This window comes from Protopterus annectens, chromosome 15.part0 (assembly GCF_019279795.1).
Source record: "Protopterus annectens isolate FY-2018-M chromosome 15.part0, PAN1.0, whole genome shotgun sequence".
Lineage (NCBI taxonomy): Eukaryota > Metazoa > Chordata > Ceratodontiformes > Protopteridae > Protopterus > Protopterus annectens.
Genome location: NC_056749.1, coordinates 483,567,498 through 483,590,429, shown reverse-complemented (window position 1 = coordinate 483,590,429; position 22,932 = coordinate 483,567,498). Strand labels below are relative to the sequence as shown.

Below are 22,932 nucleotides of genomic sequence, written 5' to 3'. Positions count from 1 at the left end.
AACGGGAACACACTGTTTTTACTTTTATGGTAAAAAGTTGTTTTCAGTGGAGAATCTTTTTACTTTTTGAGGTTGGGAAGTGATTAAAGTGATTTTTATTTTGTTTTCTGGGAAAAATTACTCTTTTGCTACTTTCGTGTTTCAACAGCTGTTGTTGCTAAGCTCTCCCGTGAAACAAGCACCATTTTTGCTTTACCATGAAGCAGACTTCCATTCCCTTGTTTGAACCGTCTTCCAGTCATAAAAAGAAAAATATTCTTAAGCCTTTGTCACCACAGGAGTAATTTGACTCAGCTGCAGGTAGCTGACTGCTGTGGTGAAAACTAGGTCTTAAGACTACTCATCGTTTTCTTTGGATCCCTTTGGTGCAGTCCATGCAGCCAGCATGAACCAGGGCTTAGCTATGCCCTCTGCATCTCTTAGGTTCTCCTCAGTGGGAGGAGAGCCACTGTTGTTGGTCATGGGAGAAGCATCAGCAGATTATTTTCCTGCTTAACCAGAATGTTGTGCCCATCCCTGGGGAAGCTGTTGGTTGGCAATGCTGGATTTTTTTCATCTGGTTTTCCTGCCAAAAGAGACCGAATATTAAGCATTTAGCCTCTCCTGTGTCAGTCACTGTAGGCAGGAGTAATTTATTGGGCTTGGTTCGGAGTCTTGTACTGCCTCTTGTCCCTTATTTTAAGGTGGCTTGTAGTAAAATAAAAAGGGGTTCTTCTTTTCCTGAAAAGTTTCAAGAATTGGAACCCGTAGGGGTTGTGAAGGGACAGTTGCAAATATAATGTTGTCTGATTTTGTCCGATTCATCTGTGGATTGTTGGCTCCAACTTTGACACAGATGCTGAAGCTTTTTGGTTCTGGGGCTCCAACTCCTCCCCTACTCATAATTCCCTAGTCTCCACCCTACTGCCTCAAATCTTGTTTGCCACCTGAGGTGCTAGGTTTTGCTTCTGAGGGCTTCGTTATAACTTATCCTTTGTGGTACTTTTTGTTCAACTCCTCACTTACTGAGAATGTTTTTACTGTTTGCAGTTGATTCTTGTAATACTTGTTAGATATCTTTCTTAGCTCTTTCAGGTGCATTTTTTTCTAGTTAGTATAGGCATTTAGAGCTGTTTGGTAAGATGGCTAGTTAAATATTAACAAGATCTTATAGAACTCTTTCTTAGTGTTTTGGGGTGTTTCTAGCTTTGTCTTCTTTAACCTGGTATTTAGCATCTAAGTGAGTTATATAGGTAAGTATAATCAGCCAGTAGTTGTTGTATGTATATGTGTGTGTGTGTGTTTTTATTACCCCAGACCTACACTCCATCTGCATATATTGTTTAGGGGCAGCTCACTTACATTCTGCATGTTAAGCTTGTGCTTCTTTTAGCACTTGAGCATTGCAAACCAAACTTGAAAAACTAATTGTCAGGGGACTCCTTCCTCCCAAGAGAGGGTCTGCCCCCCACACACATCTTCCTCATCCACTAATACTCCAAATGCAAAGGACAAGGAATCAGAGAAGAAGATAGCTTTAGACAAGGACAAGGATAAACCCAAAGAAAAATCAGAAGGAAAAAGGGGACTCTGAGAAGTCCCATAAGAGGTCATCTGATCCATTCCTGTCTTCAGAATTGGATCCCACTGTACCAGTACTATCAGAGCCAACAGTTTCTCAGCACCATGAGTCTGTGACTCGGCACTTTTTCTTCCTGGATCCTGTCAGCCCTAGACTACATTGACACTTCAGGAGAAGCATTTCTCCAGACCACCATCAGTGCCGTTGTAGTCCTGGTCTTAGAGAAGTCTGACCGAACAGGATGTGGAAAGAATGATGAAATTTTTCAGGACACAGCTGCAACTTGGGGTTCTCTTGGTACCATCTTCTGGGAATGTAATGAGTGCTGGTCTGTCTGTCCCTCCTCTGTGCTCTCTTCCGTAACCAACTCGCCCATTGTCGCCGGTAGCTTCAGGCCCGATCTTCCCCGGAACACCTTTGTCAGAGCGGATATGTCAGACAACTTTGACACCAACTGGCTCCCTACTTCTTTCTGTTCTCACATGTTCAGATCTGGAAGAGCCTCAGAGCCAAAGCTGTGGCATCAAGGCTTGGAGGAAGGTTCAACCCTAAAATCGCAAGGTCTTCCTTATGTCAGAGGACAGGAGGGATCCATAGTAGGTGGTGGCTTCCTTGCCCTTTCAAACTTTCTATTGGGTCCTGTTGATGATGAGGGAAGAGGTGCTGTTTTCAAGATCAGCACCATCTGAACCCCAGCTTGGAGCAGCTTTTGCTTCTTATTCTTCTGTCCAACAGGGACAGTTGAGCCCACATGCTTCCCAGACAGCTTGTTATATTAGCGCCCAATCTGATTCTGAGCCCTCTGACATTCCCCCTAGATGGTTCTTAGAAAACAGACTTGTAAATGGAAGCACTTAGACTCTTCTCCTGAGTCTGTCACTAAAGACACTGACTTGGAGCAGGGTGAAGGCTCCCCAAGATCCCCCTATGAAGATGTCACATTTGGTAAGATCCTGGAATTGATGAAACAGTGAGAGGGATGGTCCACTGTTAGTTCTTCTCCTGATGAGTCAAATTCCTCTTGGGTGGTACCACCTGTTGATCCTCTCGTTGATTTGATGGCTCAGTGAGCATGGAAGGATCCTGACGTGGTGGAGCCAATTCCCAAAAAGGGCAGGTAAGATTCTCTTCTGCCCTACAGACAAGAAAAATTGAAGCAAAGGTCCTTCCACAGATGCTATGATTGTAGCAGCAGCCGTGAAAAAGGAGCTGTCCACAGAGAGTTCCTTGGTCCATCCCACTAATGGGGAGTCTAGTGCAATGGACCAATTTGGGAAAACAGACTTGCACTACAGCAGCCTTTGCTGTAAGGGCATTGAATTATCTAGCTCATTTTAGCAGATTTCAGAGAGACTTTGATCAAGGAAATTTCCAAGTCTCTCTCAGGTGTGCTAATAGTGGACGTCTGGAAGACAATGGATTCTCAGCTGTCCATCCTACAATCTTCACCTAATGTAGCCATGCTTCTACTCTCAAACACAGCTGATGGTGAAGCTAGGGCAGCTGCATCTCCATTCATTGGCATGCTTGGCTGTGCCTTTGCAACTTTATGGAAAGCTTTAGGACATCCTTCTTCAATGCCTCCTTTGGTAGGCTCACTCTGTTCAGACCTAAAGTTAAAGGGACACTTGCAAGGAGTCAGCAAGATGGTGAGACTCTCTTTTTCTCCAGTAGGCATCTGCTTTTCCATGCCCAAGAGATCCTACTCTAGGAATCAGAGGGTTGGAAAGAGGATGTGATTCATGAAGTCACAGAGCCCTTATCAGGAGACTCCTGATGATAAACCTCCTTGTGGCAGGGAAGGAGGTAACATTAATGGACATTGCCCCAGAGGGAACGGCAGACCACATAATCAAGACTTTTGCTGACCATTCTCCAAAAAGTCTTTTCAGCATCCTTGAAGGATTGCCCGACTGCTGCACTCTGGAGGCAGTTGGGGGATGCTGATCTTTGCACCTACGATCCTGGCAAAACATAACAACATACTCATGGTTGCTAAACATGATCTTCAGAAGTTATTCTATACCATTTTCCCTTCCCCTTTCAAACAGAAAAAAAGTTCCTGATGTTCCACCCCATCAGTGGGAAGCTGCGGCAGCAGAAGTTTCCATGCTGATGGAAAAAAAAAAAGAGTCATCCAACCTGTCCCCGTAGACCAAATAGATTTTGTCTAATCATGGTTCTTAGTAGTACGCAAGAAAACAGGGGACCTCAGACCCATTCTGGACCCAAGTCATTTGAATTAGTATGTCAAGCTGGCAAAATTCTAGGTGGTCACACTATGGTCTATATTGCCTATACTAAGGCAGGACAATTGGATGTGCTCAATTGACCTCAAGTATGCATACTACTGTTTAAAGATAGAGAAGCATTCGCGAAAGTTTCTCCATTTCTGGCTGTGAGCCAGTCAGCATCATTTCAGATCTCTGCCCTTTGGGCTCACCACAGCTCCCCAGATGTTCACCAAAGTTATGGCAATGTAGCAGTGCACTTGCACCTACTAGGGATCCAGGATTTCGCATACCTTGACAATTGGCTCCTCATGGCTACAATTGTCAGTCTCTTATTACATCACAGGGACCTTTTGCTCCAGCTGATTCAGGATTTAGGTGTGACAGTCAGGGTCTGCAAAGGCTAGTGTACACCTTTTCAACAGATAGAATTTATGGGATGATTGATGCCCATCTTCCAATGTCCAGGGTTCTTTCTGTTCATTTCACTGCCACTCAGGTTCTTCACCCCCCCCCCCCTCCACAGAGGTTAATCCTTCATCTGTTGGGTCTTATGGCGTTAGCAATCCTCATGGTCCCATTCACCAGATTTTTCATGAGGGTTCTGCAATGGACTTTAGCAGTACAATGGTCTAGAGGGTCTACACACTCCATACCAACATAAACCTAACTCATATCTGCAGACAGCACATATCTTGGTGGATAACATTTATGTCGGTGATAGACGAACAGCCATTTTGAACGAACCCCCCCCCCCCCCCCACCGGTGGCAGTTGTGACAACAGATGCTTCCTTTCTAAGGTGGGTGGGCATTACAAAGGGAAGATGGTCCAGGGCATGTGGTCAGATACAGAGGCCAGTCTTCACCTCAGTGTTCTGGAGATGAGGTTCTTCCACCTTGGTTTGCAGGCCTTTCGGGACAGCTTCCCCAGCGGTGTGATTTAGGTACAGACAGGCAACATGTTGGTAGTCTGCTACATCAACAAACAGGGAGGAACCTGTTCTTATCCCTTATGCCACAAAGCCACGAGTCTGACAATGGGCGATGCCTTCACACTGCTTTCTGATAATAGCGCGTATCCCAGTTGCATCCAGAGTCCTTGCGGATAATCTGAGCAGAACTATCCTAATGCCTCACGAGTGATCCCTCAATCCACCAATGACAGACTTGATCTTCAGTAGCTGAGGCCAACCTTGCTGCAGTCTTTTTGTGTCCCATCTAAATCACAAGTGCAGCAGTTACTTTGCCCTAATCCCTTCACAGGGATAGTAACTGATGGATGCTTTGGTCCACAACTGGTCCCCAAGTCTCCTTTGTGCTTTTTCTAGTTATCTATAATAAACAAATTTATACAGAAAGGAAGAATGTGCAAGGTCATGGTGATCCTCATTGCCCCTTTTCTGGCCTTGGCAAACATGGTTTCCATTCCTGTGGCCTCTTCTACTACATGCTCCCTGGAAACTGGATCAATGTCCAGTTCTCCTGTCTCACCCGTCCAGACTGACTCCTCCAGATCAGAAAACCATGAAATTAACCACTTGGTTCCTCCATTTCTGATACTAGCCAGAGATGCCAGGCTTCCCTTTTCAGTTGTTCAGCCTGTCAAAAAACACTCCACTACCAATGTGTACCACGGCAAATGGAAATGATTTTCTATTTGGGCATCATTCAATGATTTGGACCCCTTTTCAGCTCCTGTTCCTTCCATTTTGGAGTTTTTATTAGAACTTTTTCACAAAGAGTCTAGCTGCTGAACTATGAAAGGACAGTTGGTAGCCATCTCTAGTTTTTACATAGGCCAGAACAACTATTCTATAGCCTCGGTGAAGATTTACAAAGACTTTTTAAAGGGAACTTTCCTACTTTGGCCCTCAATCAGAGAACTAGCTTCTTCTTGGGACATTACTATTGTGTTGCAAGCACTGACCCAGCTGCCATTTGAGTCAGCATCATCATTGGATTTGAAATTTCTGTCTTGGAAAACAGTTTTTCTAGCGGCTGTCACATCAGCTAAGCATATGCCAGAGATGCTAGAACTTTCCTGTAGACCTCCCTGTTTGTTTGTTTTTTCATAAAGACATGGTTTCACTGAGAAAGAATGCTTCTTTCATTCCTAAGGTGCATCCAAAGCTAATCTAAATCAGGCAATAAATCTTCCATTTTTTTTCTTGATATTCTAACAAAGGTGAATACATTCTTCATGTGCTGGATGTCCGTCACCAACTCAGGTTTTAATTCACAGAACTAACATGGTTTCACAGTTATCTATCCGACCATCAAAAGGCCGCTAAATGGGCAAATAGCCTCTCCCCACTATTACCAGTTACCACAGGGGTACCACAAGGCTCCATACTTGGGCCTCTCTTCTTCATAATATTTACCAACAATGTATGTACTGCACCCAACATGCCACCGTCATCCAATATGCAGATGACTCCTCCCTTATCTGCTCAGCCCTCTCCCCACAAGAACTTCCAACACAAAATGCAATCATCATTCCAAGACATTGAAAAGTACCTCACCAGCCACCAACTCATCCTAAATCCAAATGAGACCAAACTCATAATTTTCTCTATTAAATCTTCCAAACCCAGTACCCAATCCCTCTCCATGCTATCTAACAACGGTACAAAAATCAAACCCACCAATCAGACCAAGCTACTACGGGTAACCATAGATGACTCACTAAAATTTGATAAACACATCTATCTGACCATCAAAAAATCCACTCTAAATTGGGTGCTCTATACAGGGTTAAACCTTACCTTACACAACAAGCTAGACTGGCCACTGCAAGATCCCATTTGCTATCCACCCTCCTATACTGCTCTGAGGTCTTTACTAACCTATCAAAAAACAACCTAAATAAACTAGAATCCTGCTATAACAGAATAGCTAAGTTTGTCACCAACCATCTCCACAGAACACACCACTGCACTGCTCTCCGACAGCTCAACTGGGTAGAACTTCCCAACCTATTATTACTAAAACAACTTTCACTCACCCATAAAAATCATAATCATCCCTATCGACTGCCCAGCTCTGTCAAACCTAGTCCAGCCAAACACAAACTGTAGACTCCTCAGCTCATCCAACAAACTAATGCTAAAAGTAACCCAGTCTCACAGACTTCCTCTACTTCCATAAAATAGCCAAAGATTGGAACACCTTTCCTCAACAGATAAATAAAAACCCTAGCCTGTCCACATTTAAAGCTACCCTGAAAGACCATTTAAATAATAATCGGCTATGCCCCTGTATTGCTTCCAACTAATATTCTTCCTGTTTTTTCTCACTCATCTCACACATGTTAGCCCAAATAGTGCTCATCTAACATAGGGCTATCACAATATCTGTCTTATCTTTATTAATCTTTGTTCCTTCAGATGAACTAACTTGTAAAACTACATTACGAGTTTTGGTCTTTCAGAAGTGACTCGCCTTGTAAAGCTAGATGACTTATTTACCTCATATGTGTTGTAAAAAAATAGTATTCCTGTATGCCTGAAACATGCATATTTATATTGTATTCTGTTATTATATTTTGCTATAATATTTTTTAAGCTCATTTACATATTGTTACCAATGTACTACTTAAACAAAGTTTACTGCTTGTAACTTAATAGTGTTTTTTTTTTGTTGTGGAGCTTTTCTCCATTGAAAATTCAACCCAGTCGGACACTACCCGGTTAACAAATGTAAATAAGTAAATAAACTAAGCCTTTCAGTAAGTCTGATCAGCTTTTTGTGGTATTCACGAGATAAAAATTGGGCAAAGCTGTGGCTAAACTTTCATTTTCTAGATGGTTATCTGATTGTATTACATTTGTGTACAATAAAAAGGGTTTATCCTTATAATCTAAGTCCAAAGATCAATCCACAAGGTATGTGGCCACTTCTACAGCCTTTATGCAGCGGACTTCCTATTGATATCTGTGCAGCTGCTGCTTGGTCAACACTTCATACATTTGTGTCACATTATAAATTGGATGAAAATGGCAGATCCTGTTCATCCTTTGGCTCCAACATTCTTAGGAATGTCTTTCCTTGATACCACCTGAGACTGTATGCTTGGGAATCTGTCCCACAGTTGAATCAGACAAAAATTTACTATATTGGATACAAAAGTTATGTACTTTCCATAACGATAGATCCATGTCTGATTTTAATCCAGTTCAACATCCCTCTCACCTGCCCCCTACCAAATTTTCATTAATGAGACTCCAAGGATCAAGTGATCTTGCATTCCCTGTCAATAAGCATTGTTATCACTGCCACTGTCCTATAATCATGTCACAGCCTTTTACTTACTACTTACAGATGAGCCAGAGTTAGACCTTTTTCATTAACGTAAGATTATTTGCTTTTGCTTTGGTAAGTTATTTATCAGGGGTCAAACTCAATCTTAGATAGTAGGATGGAGACCAGGGAATTATGGGTAGTGGGAAGTTAGAGCCCTGGAACCAAAAAGCTTTAGCATTGGTGTCGAGGTCGGATTTGGTTGGATCTGACAACCCACAGTTGAACCAGACAAAAATCAGACATCATAGATCTGTTGTTATGGTAAGTACTTAACTTTTGTTTTTGCCTTCTCAGGTTTTTGATTCAGATTCTGAGGAGAGGGCAGTATCTGATCCCTGTGAACGATTCTCTTTCCTTGAGACTATTTCCAGGATGAACCAATGTTTTCAGTGGAGGATTGCTGAGATGTCTCAGTCCCAAAGAAAACATTATTTATTTTATTTTATTTTGTTTTATTTTACATTTGTTGACCGGGCTAGTCTAACTGGATACATGTCCATTTTCAGTAGAGGCCTGGGGAGAAAAGCTCCAAGCATAGACAACAACATAGCTTACAACATAACGTACAATTTATACAATAGTAAGATAATAGTAGAACATTGTTGAGATTGTAAATATGGAAAAACTTATGCAGAGTCTTTTTTTTTTTTTTTTTTTTTAGGAAAGCTAATATAAAGATTCCTATAAGGTAGTAAGAAGGGAAACTTGTTAGATACTAGTGGGATGTTAAATAACTGGTTAGTTCAGGTCAGCATCCATGTACAAAAGGTTAGCAAAGTATGGGGAGAGCATGATTGGGGAGAGAAGTATTAGTCAGGGTTAGAGCAGGGACAAAGCCAATGTGTTTTAAGGTATTCTTTAAGGTGTTTTTTGAAAAGCAGTGTAGAAGAAGTCAAAAGTTCACTTGGAAGCTGGTTCCAGCTTTTTCCCCACTGTATTAGAGTAAAGTGAGTCCCCAGCTTTGTTGTTAGGTTTAGTAGTTGAGACTAGAAGTTTATTAGCTGAGCGTAGTGTTGCTAGATTTTTGTATGGGGTAATAAGGCTAGTGAGGATTGGGATATTATTAGGGTGGTGAAGGATTTTTTGGGTCATAGTAAGTTGTTGACATTGAAGTTGGTTCTGCAGTTCTAACCATCTCAATTGTTTAATGTTGTGGCAGTGGTGGGTTCTAAAAGGGGCGCCAGTGGCAAATCTAGCTGTGTTATTGTAGCTAGTTGCAAGTTTGTTAAGGTTGTTTTTGGATAGATTGGTATATATGGCTGAAGCATACAGTAGGGTAGAGATAAGGTGGGTCTGGACAATAGGGGTTCTAGCTAATGGTGTAAGGAAGGGCTTGATTCTATAAAGAGAGCCAAGTTTTCTGTTGACAGATTTTATGGTAGTGTTAATGTGATCATCAAAGTTAAGGTTGTGGTCAGTAGTAATACCCAGGAGACAGTTGACGTATCAGGGGATATGCTAGTTCCATTACTGGAAGTTACTGTGAAGTGAATTTGTGGTGACTTTTGGGTAGGAGCAAAAAGCAGTAATTTTGTTTTTTTGGGGTTCAGGAGGAGGCAATGTTGCATGAACCAATTTTCAACAATATTAAATACTGTTTGGGTGAGGATCTGGAGAGAGGTTGGGGACTTGGCTGAGCATATTAAAGTAGAATCATCTGCTCGAACTCTTGCAGAGAGACGCAACAAATTGATACTTAAAGGATTATTAAAATGTCCATTTGGTAAAGCTCTTTCTGAGGCAGAGACTTTAAAAATCTCCAAAAACTGACACTAGGATGCAGGTGGCTTGGGGAATTTTGGCATTTAGATCATTAATAAAAACTGAAAAGAGAAGAGGGCCTAAAATAGAGCCTTGAGATACTCCAATGTTGACAGAGAGGGGTGTAGAAAGATTATTGTCCCACAGCACTGCTTGGTGCCTGTTTCCCAGATAGGATTTAAACCAGAGTAATGATTGTGGGTCAAGTGATAGGGCTTTTAGTTTGTCCATAAGTAGGTGATGATTAACCATGTCGTTTCTCGTTTGCCGCTTAGAAAATCGGCATACCCATTATGATTTGCTTCATCTGGAATGTCCATAACCTTTACCCATCCACCCAATGTTGTCAGCACTGGAGGATGTTTTTGTCACAGCCTGTAATTTCCGTAACAGTCAGCCTTTTGTCCTTAACAAAGCAGACAGATTGTGTAAAGTTCCTCAGTCTTTCAGATTTTCATACTCTAGTCTCAGACCTGATCCAGTGACTGTAGATCTGATCTTGTCAGTCTTCATTCATTCTTGACTGATGGGTTTGGTTCCAAACCCTCGGAATCGGCTCAGCCATTATACAAAGCTCGCTCCAGCCAAAAACTCTTGAGCTAAGGCTCTACCCATACTGCCCCTATTCCCATTACCTCAGATCTCGTTTGCCGCTTAGAAAATCGGACGCATCAGCTGTTTTCTCTCAGCTAAGTGCTCAAAAATCTTTTTCTGTTTGCATATTATTCTACCTTTCTCTCATTTTGTTTAATAATTTCTATTGATAACTTTCTTCAGTCGTATTTACCTCAGGGTATCTCTCCTTACCATTGTTGGTATTAGGCTTCTCCTTCCCTTTTACCATTGGTAACAATTTGATACCATTGTTAGTATCCTTTTTCATGCCTTTCTTCTTCTTCTTTACCCGTCTGGGTAATTATATACCATAGACGGTATTTAAAAAAAAAAAAAAAAAATTTATCTCTTTACTTCTACCTTTTTCTTTATGAGTGAGTGTGTGCGTGTGTGGGCATGCTGTGCTTTTGACTGGACAGTATGGCAGAGAAGTAGAAAGGAACCTCCGGGTTTAAGCAATGTAAAGACTGTGGCAGAATAAAATTCATCCTCCTTGTGAACACTGTAAGGGTTTCAGTGCTCGAACTCTTGCAGAGAGACGCAACAAATTGATACTTAAAGGATTATTAAAATGTCCATTTGGTAAAGCTCTTTCTGAGGCGGAGACTTTAAAAATCTCCAAAAACTGGCACTAAAAAACAGAGCCATTTGGTACCATCTTCAGCCAAGGTACATGACTCCAACACTCAAAAATCTCAGGTTCCGACACCTTCTTCGGAACCGAAGGCTAAAGTTCCTAAGATATCATTGATTTCTGCTCTGGCACCAAAACCAACAAATTCTACTACGGTGATGTCTTCTATTGAAAGTACCCAACCATCTTCGGTACTAACCATGTCTTTGGCGCCAACAACCTCCCTGGCACCGATAATTGTAACTTCTTCTATTTCTGTTTCATCCTCACCCTCTATCCAACAGACTGTGGTGCCAGAGGTTGACATTGTAAGTACCCCCAGGACTAGATATTCTCCTTCAGTAGATCCCTTCCTGGATCAACAGCTGAGTCCCTTCATGGAAAGACTTAAATCTCCTTTGGAAATATCGATCCATTACTCCAGGAGTCTATCAGAAATGGATGTAGTTGGATTAGTGGATCACCTCTTGGCAGCCAGAGGCCTCCCTGCACCTTCTTGGACCTCCCTCTCTCATGGAGCTCAGGCTTACTGTCCCAGGACTCCTATATATATTCCTCCTTCAAACTCTCCCCAGGTCTTGGAGCCCATTGCTTTGATGCTTCCCATACCAACTGGTTTGGTACTGATGGTGGATCTCACCTTAGTACTGGTCATCCAGACCTGTGGTCTTCGGCTCCATCGGAACCATTACACCCAAGGGATCAAGGTTTGGCTGCTGGTTCCGGGATCCCTGGAGCTTCTCAGATTTTTTGTATGACACCATCTATGGCTCTTGGTTCCTTGGCAGTTTCAAGTCCTCTCTCAGTCCCTGCTCTGGGGGGTGGCTCGTCTGAGCATGGTGTGACCCTGGTTCTGAGGTTGTCTTTCTCGGTTCTGGGCCCCCATCCCTCTACGGGCAGGCCTGACTTCCAGACTATGGAGAGAGCTCTAGCCTCAAGAGGCTCCCAGTTGGTACCATCCCTGTCAGAGTGCCATATTTTTGTTCCCTCTGGTTTGCAGCTGCCACATTCTGCTACATTGGGACAGCGGGCACAAGAGCAGCAAAATACCCTAGTGCAGGGTCCCCTCTCTTCAGATCTTCCCCCTGAGGAGCCCCCCCGTAAGGGATTGTACAAGAGGAAGCACCTGGATTCTCCAAAAGAATCAGTCACTGAGGATACAGATTAAGATGAAGGGGAAGGGTCCCCATGGTCACCCCCTGAAGATGTCTCATTTGGAGACATCCTGGAAATTTTAAAACAGGGGGGGTGATTGGAAGCCCTCAAATCCATCCTCCGAGGAATCTGTTTTCTTGCAAGCTTTTCGTGCCCAGCCATCTACTGCTTGGGTGACACCACCTGCTGACAAACTAATCCGACTGATGGTATAGCGGGAGTAGAAGGCTTTTGACACCACAGAACCGATTGCCTGGAAACCGGACAAAAATCTTTCAGCCCCAGAGGATCATCCCCATAGGTCTAAGCGTCTAGCAGTGGATGCCATGGTGGGGCTGCGGCCACCAAAAAGGAACTCACCAAAGAGAGTTCAACTGTCCATTCTCCTAACTGAGAGTCGCGGACAATGGACAGATTTGGGAAGCAGGTCTTTGCTTCATCGACCTTCGCTATTCCATCCTTGAACTTTTTGGCACACTTGTATAGACTCCAAAGTGATCTGATAACAGAGCTTTCAGACACCCTTGCAGGAGCAGTGTGTGATGAGGTTTGAGATAAGGTTACCTCTCATCTTGCCACCCTGGCGTTGATCTCAAATTCGTCCATGCGGCTTATTGCTCATACAGCCGAAGGGATGTCTAGAGCAGTGGGTACAGGCATTGCCTTTAGACATCACACCTGGATGCGCTTATATAATTTTGTGGACCCCTTTAAGTCTTCCTTTGTCAGTGCTCCTGTTGATGCTACTTTATTGTTTGGCCCAAAAGTTAGAGACACGTTAGCCAGGTGTGAAAAGGGTGGGAAGACCCTTTCCGTTGTGGGCATGCATTTTTCCACTCCGCAACGACCTTACTCTAGGAATCAGAGTAGTGGAAAGATGTGGTTCAACAAGACCCAATGGCCTTTTCAGGACACATGTAGCGAGTATCCCCCCCCCCTCAGGGGCAGAGGGGGGAACTCATCTGGAAGACACCCCTTCTGTGGCAGAGGGGGTCCACGCAACCAGGGTTCCAGAGATTTCTCTTCTGGAGAACTATACCAGTGCTTCTGAATGGCGTCCCAATTGCTTACCTCTGGAAGCAGTTGGGGAAGTTTCTGTCTGCACCACTCAGCCTGGCTCACACCAGAGGTTAGCACATTCTCTTCAGTCTTTTCCCCAAACTCCAAAGGTGAATCCCCGATGTTCCACCCAGTTAGAGGGATATAGCAGCACTAGAAAATCAAAAGCTGCTTCACAAAAGTGGTATCCAAGCAGTCCCACCAGACCAATAGGATCCAAATTCTACTCAAGATTCTTTTTAGTGCCAAAAAAGACAGGTGCCTGGAGACCAATCCTGGATCTCAGCATATTGAAGAAATTTGTACAACAGACAAAATTCCAGATTGTCATGGTTCAGTCTATCCTTCCCTTTCTAGAGAAGGGCGATTGGATGTGCTGTATAGATCTTCAGGATGTGTATTACCACATAAAGATAGACAAGCGCTCCAGAAGATAACTCCGCTTCCAGCTAGAAGCCAGTCATTATCTGTTTCAAGCACTGCCCTTTGGTCTCACCACAGCCCAAAGGGTGTTCACCAAATGCATGGGCAGTTGTAGCAGCTCATTTAAGGCTACAAGGATTCCACATGTTTCCATATCTAGACGACTGACTCTTTACTGCCCCCACCAGGCATCTGCTGCTTTGTGCCATAGAATCTGTTCTATGCCTTGCTGAGGTCTTAGGCATTTCAGTCAACAAAGAAAAATTATAACTATTTCACACACAGAACCTAGAATTAATCGGAGCAAAATTAATTACAAAAACCTGCATGGCTTCCCTCCCTCAAACAAGTTGTTAAAGTTGAGATCGCAACTTCAAGTGATTCTCTGTCAAGACAAAGTCCCTGCTCATCTGGTACTACAACTTCTCCATTCCATGTCAGCAACTATAAAGTTAGTCCCTCTAATGAGGTACCACATGAGGCTGCTTCAGTGGCTGCTATCATCACAGTGGTTACTTCTAACTCAGTCCATGTCTCATCCAATCTTAATAGCAAATCACTGCAAGAAAGATTTATCTTGGTGGATGAAGCCAGAAGAGGATTTATGGAGTCATCCCTTCTCACCCTTCAGCCCAAGGCCGTAGTGACAACAAACGCTTCCCTGATAGGGTGGTGGGCATTTTCAGGGAAAGACTATCCAAGGCGCTTGGTCCCCACAGGAGGCAAGTCTGCACATCAGTGTCCTAGAACTGAGGGCAGTGCTTTTAGCGTTGCAAGCATTCCAGTCTGCCCTTCCATTTGGGACAATTGGTAGCCAGTCAGACAACATGTCAATAATCTGGTACATCAACAAACAGGAGGGAAGCAGATCCTACCCACTCTGCTGGGAAGCTCTAAGAGTTTGGCAGTGGGCAATCACCTCCAACTGCTTTCTAATAGCAATGCATATTCCGTGGAACTCCATTTTGATTGCAGACAAACTAAGCAGGCGTAATGCCCTACCTCATGACTGGTATATCAATCCCAACATAGTGATGAAAATGCTTAGTCGATGGGGCCAGCCTTGCTGCAACCTGGTCGCCTCTCCCATAAACCACAAATGCAGCAGCTACTTTCCCGTACTCCCCCTCGCGGGGACTCCCTGGGAGATGCACTTCTTTATTGGCCCTCAGGATTTCTGTATGCCTTCCACCAATTCCTCTAATTCCCCATTTTCTAAGGAAAGCCCAACGGCTGAGAAGCAAAGTGATTCTCATTGCACCTTACTGTCCCCTTTAAGTCTGGTTTCCCTTTCTCTGGCCTCATCTGTTTCGCTGCCCGTGGACTCTGGATCCAACTCCGGACCTATTATCTCACCCTCAGGGCTTGGTGCATCCCAACCTACAGCATCTCAAGATGACTACATGGTTTCTCCACTTCCTGTAATTGCCAGGCAGAACAATTTGTCCTCTCCAATGCAAAAGATACTTCTGGCTTCTCATAAACCATCCACCAGAAAAATTTACCATGACAAATGGAAAACATTCTATATTTGGTTGTATATAAGCGGCTTTGATCCTTCCTCGGCTCCAGTAGATAAGGTCCTGGAATACTTAGCCACCTTATTTCAGTTGGGAGCCTCAAATTCTACCATTAGAGTTCATTTAGCTGACATCTGGAATTTTCATAACAGTTTTGACGATCACTCATTAATGTCCCACCATTTTTGCAAAATTTTTCTTAAAGGCACTCAACATTTGAAGTCACCTTTCAAAGATCCAATAGCGCCTTTGGGTTTGACCTTAGTCTTGCAATGCCTAGTTTGGCAGCCCTTTGAGCCAGCAGCCACTTGTGTCCATAAGTTTTTATCTTGGTAGACCCTCTTCCTAGTAGCCATCACATCTGCTAGGAGAATTTCAGAGTTACAGGCTTTGTGCATGAATCATCCCTACATCATCTTCCACAGAGAGAGAATATCACTCAGAACCAATCCCTCCCGCCTTCCTAAAGTGGTATCAGACTATAGACTTAACAGTTTTCTATCCAAATGTTTCAAACAAAGGAGAGTATTGGCTACATATGTTGGATGTCCACAGGCAGTTACGTTTCTACATAGACAGAACAAAAGCCTCTAGAAAATCAGACCAACTTTTTCTATCTTTTTCAGGCACCAGATTGGGAAAACCAGTTTCAAAGGTCACCTTATCAAAATGGTTAAGGGACTGCATTACCTTTATATACAATCAGAACAGACTCAAACTACCAACAAAAGTTAGAGCTCATTCAACAAGATTTGTTTCCACTACAGCAGTATTTCATTCCCAAGCATCTATGGAAGACATATTCACAGCTGCTCCTTGGGCTACCCCTCATACCTTTATCACTCAGTACAAATTAGACATGGTCTCCAGGGGAAGATCATCCTTTGGCTCTATGGTGCTCAGGAATATCCTTCCTTTAGGGCCGCCCAGGAAGTTATGTTCTTACCATAACATTTCATCTTTGTTGTCGATCTTCATTCATTCTTGACACTCCCCCCTCCTACCCTCTCCTACAGACTCCTGGAGGTTTGGAACTAGTCCTGACATTTTTTAGGGTTGTTGCTCAGACAGAGCTTCCATATTTTCTTAATGGTTGGCAAACTCAATCTGAGGTAATGGGAAGAGGGGCAGTATGGGTAGAGCCTTAGCTTGAGAGTTTTTGGTTGGCCCGAGCTTTGTATAACAGCTGAGTCGGTTTTGAGGGTTCGGAACCGAAACCACCAGTCAAGAATGAATGAAGATCGACAACACAGATGGAATGTTATGGTAAGAACATAACTTTTTTTTCATTAAATCCATCTGCTCCCAAACATTTTGTTAATTCTTATCTTTCTGTTTCTGATAAGGATGGTGAAGCTTTTGATAAGTTAGGGGGAAAAGTGTATGCACCTGTCAGGTTCATATGTTAAAGTTTAACTTGACTAATTGTGAAAATATAAGGAATTTTTTGGCTTCATTTTGTTTTCCTCTTGTGAAAAAAATCTGCATTGTGTAGTTATTGTTTGAAATGTGTTTATGACTATGTATATACTACTTCCAGGGCTGCTGCCTGTGGTGCTGTTTAAAGATATTTGCTTGGCTGCATCCTCATAACTTTACAGAAGGTGTCAAAAATGCAAATTTGAATTATTCCTTGGATAGAGATTTAGTTTTTGAACCTCCTGCTACAGAGGTAATCAAAACATGATGAGATAGGCATACTGATTCAGGGAAGCTCTCAGATTTTTCAGCCCCTCTTCTATAATTTCACAAAGAGATTCTTTGCTCCCTCATCTAATTTTGGCAAGAAACAAAATAAACCGTCTCATCAGAGTGCCGGTTAGCAGAAGTTTATAAAGCAGTGGCAGGGAGGTCCCAAAAAAAATCAGGAATCCCCAAGTGAGATAAGAAAGAATGACTGTATAAGGGACCATGTCCCTCCACCCACCCTGGCAGTCCCTTATCCCTTCAGAAAGTCTCCATTTTCCATTTGGCAACATATTGTTTCAGGCAGATGGGTGCTGAGTGTGATTCATCTAGGATACTGATGTGAGTGGGAGGAAGTTCCTCCTTTCCAGGGCATTTCACCCCATCCATCATACCTCTTTCCTCTTGTCTCACACCATAAGTTGTTCTTCCTCCTTAGTTAGAGAAAAGATTTTATTTAAGAATGTTCTTAGTGCCAAAGAAAGAAAACTCTTGGAGACCAGTTCTGGATCTTTCTTCCCCGAATCAGTTTGTGATAATGCCAGAGTTCAGTATGTTTTCACTTGTTAACCTGTGTCCCCTTCTTTCTCATTTGAGTTTTCTAGTAATCTTTGATTTAAATGATGCATATCATCAATTTCCTATTCACCCAAATTTCAAGCATTTTTTAAGATTTTGTGTGTCTGGATCAATTATCAGTTCTCTGTGTTACCCTATAGGCTATCAATTGCTCCAACAGTTTTGTCAAAATGCCCAGCTCCTGCATAGTCCACTGCAGGTTACAGGATATCCACATGTTTTCTGTATTCAGACGACTAATTCAATTTGAGAGTCCTTTACAAAGTTTCAGGAATCTTTCTCCTGGGTAAGAGATCCCCTATACAGGCTGGGGCTCCAGGAGAACATTCAAAAGTCCTTTTTTGACTCTGTCTAACAGGATTTTGTTTCTGAGGTGCCAGCTAGACATTTCAGTACAAAGAGCTTTTCTTCCACAGAACAAAATGGTCACTTTTAAGATCTGTTTCAGGGGTTTTCCACTTAGACTTCTGTCACAGGGAGGGAATACCTCAGGACTCTGAGTCTCATGATTTCCATGATTTTCAAGGTACCTCTTGCTAGACTCCATATGAGAAAGATACAGTGGTCTCTGAAATCTCTTTGGTCCCAGCATCAGCATTCATTGTTCTTTCAAATACCAGTTCTAAGATTTGTGAAAAGGAAATCATTTGGTGGCGACATCAGATTTCTCAGATTCCAGGTCTCCCATTCTTCCCATAGACACCACAGACATTGCTTGGGGAGCAGTGTCAATGAGTATAAAAGTGCAGGGTCTTTGGGACAAGAAAGACAGACCAAAATATATAAACATAAAAATAGATATTAGCTGTTAAAATGGTTTTAAACTCTCTGAATCAGCTGTGGTCCCCAAGACCTCTTTAAGTGTTTACAGACAATACCACAGTGATATGGTATATAACCAAGCAAGTGGGAACCAGATTTTTATCCCCGTACAGACTTGTTGTTGTCTTTCGGCTTTTCCCGGTTAGGGGTCGCCACAGCGGAACTCCGGTCAGCTAATGATTGGCAGTAGATTTTTACGAACATTGAGGTGCCAGCTCGACGTTCAACCTTCCACGAAGGCACGCCCATTTACGCATATCTTTCGAACGCCCATCCAACTGTGGGGAGGACATGCAGACTCCACACAGAAGGCACTCCCCGCACTCCAGCCAAGAATCGAACGGGAAAACCTCTTGCTGTGAGGCAACAACGCTACCGCTGCACCACCGCGGCTGCTCCCGTACAGACTAAACATGGGATATACCTTTATAGTACAGTTGTACTCTACAGGCATCTTTCATTCCATCAGTGAAAAATTGTGTGGCAGACAAATTAAGCAGGACCAAGGCAGACCCTCACAAATGGAAACTGGGTCTTCCAAGATTTGACCCATCTGTGGAGAATTCCTCAAGTAGAGCATTTTGCATCCTGTCTAAATGGTCAACTGGCAATATTCTATTCCAGAACTCCATACAAGAAGGCCTGGAGGACAGATTTTTTTTTTTCTTTTCCTTGGACAGGGAATGTTCCTTTATGCTTTTCCACCCTTTCCACTAATATCTAGGGTACTTCTAAATATTCCAAAGCACTCTCCAAAGATTATTGTGGTGACTCTTTTCTGGCCCAGGCAACAATGGTTTTCCTTCTTTTTGAATTGGCCAGATGCAGTTACCACAAGCATCCCCACAGACTGGATTTACTCACACAATAATAGGGATGTTTGATACATTCCAACCCCAGATAACTGCAGTTGACTGTATGGGTGATAGGGTCTTAAGACATTTTAGGCACCTGTTTTCTGTGGATGTGCAGCAGGTATTGACGGAGGCAGGAATGCCTGCTTCTAGAAAAATCCTATATTAGCAAATGTAAAAGATTTTATGGTTGGTGCCAGCAAAAGAACTAGCACCTATTCAGGGCTAATGTCTGTGGTTTTATAATGTTTGTGTGAGTGACTATGCTGTGACATGTGATAGCCCTCTGTCAAGATTCATTTGCTGTCCATTTCAGCATGTCTGCCCATGGATCCCCTTCTTTCAATGCAGTCTCACGTGAAAATGTTTTAAAAGCAGTGCTGCATAAGTAGCATCTCAGAAAGCCAGTGGCTCCTCCTTGAGATCTTAATTTTGTGTTAGAGAAACTAATACTTGATCAATTTGAACAAGCTTATCTGGTGGACTTGAGGCTCCTAACATGGAAAATAGATTTGCTGATTGCTCTGACTTCTGAAGGGAGAGCATCAGTGTTGCAAAGTTCTTATGGTGGATGATCGCTATCTCACATACCACAGAGAAGGGATTTCTTTGATTACTAATCCTTCCTTTATGCTTAAAGTGGTATTTGAGTTTACCTTAAGCCAGTCTATCCTTATGTCTGTTTTCTTTCCAGAACCCAAAAATAAGGGAGAAATGATAATTGATAACTTAGACGGCCATAGACAATTCAGGTACTAGCTTGAGAGAACAATATATTTCATAACTTTTAATCAGTTGCTCATCTTGTGAAGGTAAGAGGAAGGAACAACCTGTGTCAAAGCAGACTTTTTCCAAATAGTTGTATAATGCTGTTACCATCTGTTATTTTCACCAGAACAAAAATATTCCATACAGGGTAAAGGGACATTCTGCTTACATGGTTTAGTGTGTGGCTTTTTGTGAAGAGTTGAACTCTAGAAGTAAAAAGCAGCAACTTGGTCCTCTGTACATACCTTTACAAAGCACTACCAACTAGATTCCTTCTCCAGGTCTAGGACAGGCTTTGCTAAGACTCCTCCCCGTTGGTTTAAGCTATGGTAATCTACCCATATAGCTAAAGCTACTGCAGCATATTACAGTTGTGTAAATAAACTTACCATAACAGTAGATGTTCGAATGGTCAGTACTACATTAGGTGCTCCCTTCCCCCACTCCCTATTTTTTATATGTTTTTGTTGCCAGGGTGAGTACCTTTAGGTTTATTTTCCTAGCACTGACCCTTCCTGGGCTCTAGCCTTCTTATTTCAGTTGGCGTGAAAGCTGGCTTGGCACCCAAACTGCTCTTTCTCTTCAATTCTGCTCAAGCTGATTAATGATTTGGGCATGAGAAGGGTGTCCTTAAGGATTAGAGGCCAGCCTGCTGTTATATCCTTAAAAAGATACAACTCCTATGTCTAGGCTACAACAACAGTGATCATTCAAACATCTACTATTATGGTAAGTTTACTTACACTACCGTATTTTGTCTTGCATCAATTCTGTCATCCATAGAAGCTAAAAAGAGAGTAGCTAGTCACATTACAGAGGTATTAGCCTAATTTCATGATTTGTAGTGCATCACACAATATCTGAAGTTTTCTGTATTTTTGCTGCCATTAAATTAAGCAATCTGTGTTGAATGAAAGATGCTTCATGCCTTTTCTTTTCTTTTCCGAATTTATCAGGTTCTAAAGCCATTCTTGCTGCGGCGTATAAAGGCAGATGTTGAGAAGAGTTTGCCTCCTAAAAAGGAAGTGAAAATTTACTTGGGACTCAGTAAAATGCAGAGGGAATGGTAAGTTTGTATCTGTTCACTCATTTTGTTTGCTGGAAAACTAAATGCAGCTGAGTTCACTTTTAAATTAACAGTGGTAGCCATTGCATTCTAACTGAGATACTGATGCAAGTGTCATCATATATCTGCTTCAGAGTCGTTTTGGCATAATAAAAATTAACTTTTCAGATAATTAATAAAATTTTATCTGCATTATTGTTGTGCTAATAAAGTAACTTAATAACTCACAAATAAAGAGGGCTACCACTATGAAGCAAGACTTCTTTAGATAAAAGAAGTGATGCTTTGGTCTGACTTTAAAGTCTTTGTGCAGTGGGTAGCTGATGGGGTAGTCATTTCTCAGTAACTCCAGTATGGCTCATTTCTGAATCTCTTCTGTTCTTCTGCTTGACCATACACAAACCTCTCAAGTTCACAGATGTTGTGATGTTATGTACTGGACTGTGAGGGCTCACTCAGCCCCTTTGGTTCTTTTCGGATGCTTTCAGATGGAACTGGATCCTTGGAATATACCTGTGTTTGATGCCTGAATTCCGTAAATCTTTGAATTGTTCTGTTCTCGACATAGCACAGGCCATGAACTGCAACTGCACCTTCTCTGCTGCCTAGGAAAGAAACAGTGTGAAGCATTCCTGTTAAGTGCTAGTCCTTATACTTATCTGGTAAGCGATAGGTAAATTCAGAGCTTACATCACCATGAGGAAGGTGGTGTCTGTAAAAGATTGCCAGTGTAGGGACCAGTAGGAGGGCCATTTATGCATATCAAGGTCATTGCTGGCTCAGTTAAAGACGGTAAGGATCGTAGCTGCCACATGTTGATTAACCCCCAGCTTCAGAGTCCACTCACTAAGCAGTCTTGTATGCTTCACTTGCTGTGAGGTGATGGAGTCAGTGTCATACCTTCTGCAAGCCAGTGGTTAGAGGACAATGAGAAGTGCACAGTCAACATTCGTCTAGTGGGATGTTTCCTGGGGTGTCAGCACTGACTGTTCCATGTTAAAGCATTTGGAACATGACAGCAGCAAGTCATCTCACATGAACTGAGCCCTACAGTCTCCCATTGAAGATTGAGAAGTTAAAGTTGGGATTACATATTTTCTCCATTGTTCTCCCCCCAGAGACTTGCCAGCAAGAATTGAGGAGAGTCACATAAGTTCTTACTCTGCCCATATGAATGGTCCAGATGTTGGATGTTCCTGAGCTGTTCTGTGTCTGAAGGACTTGTCTTTTGTATGAGGCATCATACTTGAGGTGCATGGTATGACTACAGGGAGTAGGCCCTGCACAGATCTTTCTTGATGCATTGCCACCTTTAATGTGTTGTTCTGTAAGCTTTGGTGATCCATTGAGGCTGTTGTGATTCATTGCCATGTTCATTTTGTGTTCCTGTGAGAAGTTTTTGGCCATCACCAAACACCCTGTGCTTTTCTGCTTTTCTGTCATTATATTACCTCTGGGTCACCTCTTGCTGGAGCTGAGAGAAAGGAAATGTTTCCCTCCCCCAGTTTTCCCCCTAGAAAGAGGATTCTGAACAGTCTGAGGTCCTTGTATTTGAGACAGACAGGGGCAGTGAGACGTCTGTCACTTAGCGCCTATTAGCATTGCCTCTGCTTCAGGAGCACTCTCAGCCTTACAATGTCTGCTACTAATTGTCCTTTTGCTCCTCTGCATTTTCCCCAGAATAAGTAAAACCAGTATGTGAATAAAAAGGATGAATACCTTAGGATCAATCCTTCAGGAACCTGCCATTAAAGATTTGTCTGTAAATTTCTGTGTTTGTTTATTTAATTTATTAAGCTGATAGGTGGACTAGTCCTAAGACCGTTTTCAGTTCTGATGCACATCAAAGCCATATTTAAATAATCCCAAATTTACATTTAGCAACTTAATGGACA

General features: G+C 42.6%; 1 protein-coding gene across 1 annotated transcript in view; it reads left to right on the top strand.

Annotated features, from left to right (window-relative positions):
- LOC122789775 (probable global transcription activator SNF2L1) overlaps nucleotides 1-22,932 on the top strand; it is a 2,109,210-nt gene that overhangs the window by 912,350 nt on the left and 1,173,928 nt on the right. Inside the window, exon 11 of the mRNA XM_044057215.1 lies at nucleotides 20,928-21,037. Coding sequence (XP_043913150.1) covers nucleotides 20,928-21,037 — 110 coding nt within the window. The remainder of the gene's footprint in view (nucleotides 1-20,927; nucleotides 21,038-22,932) is intronic.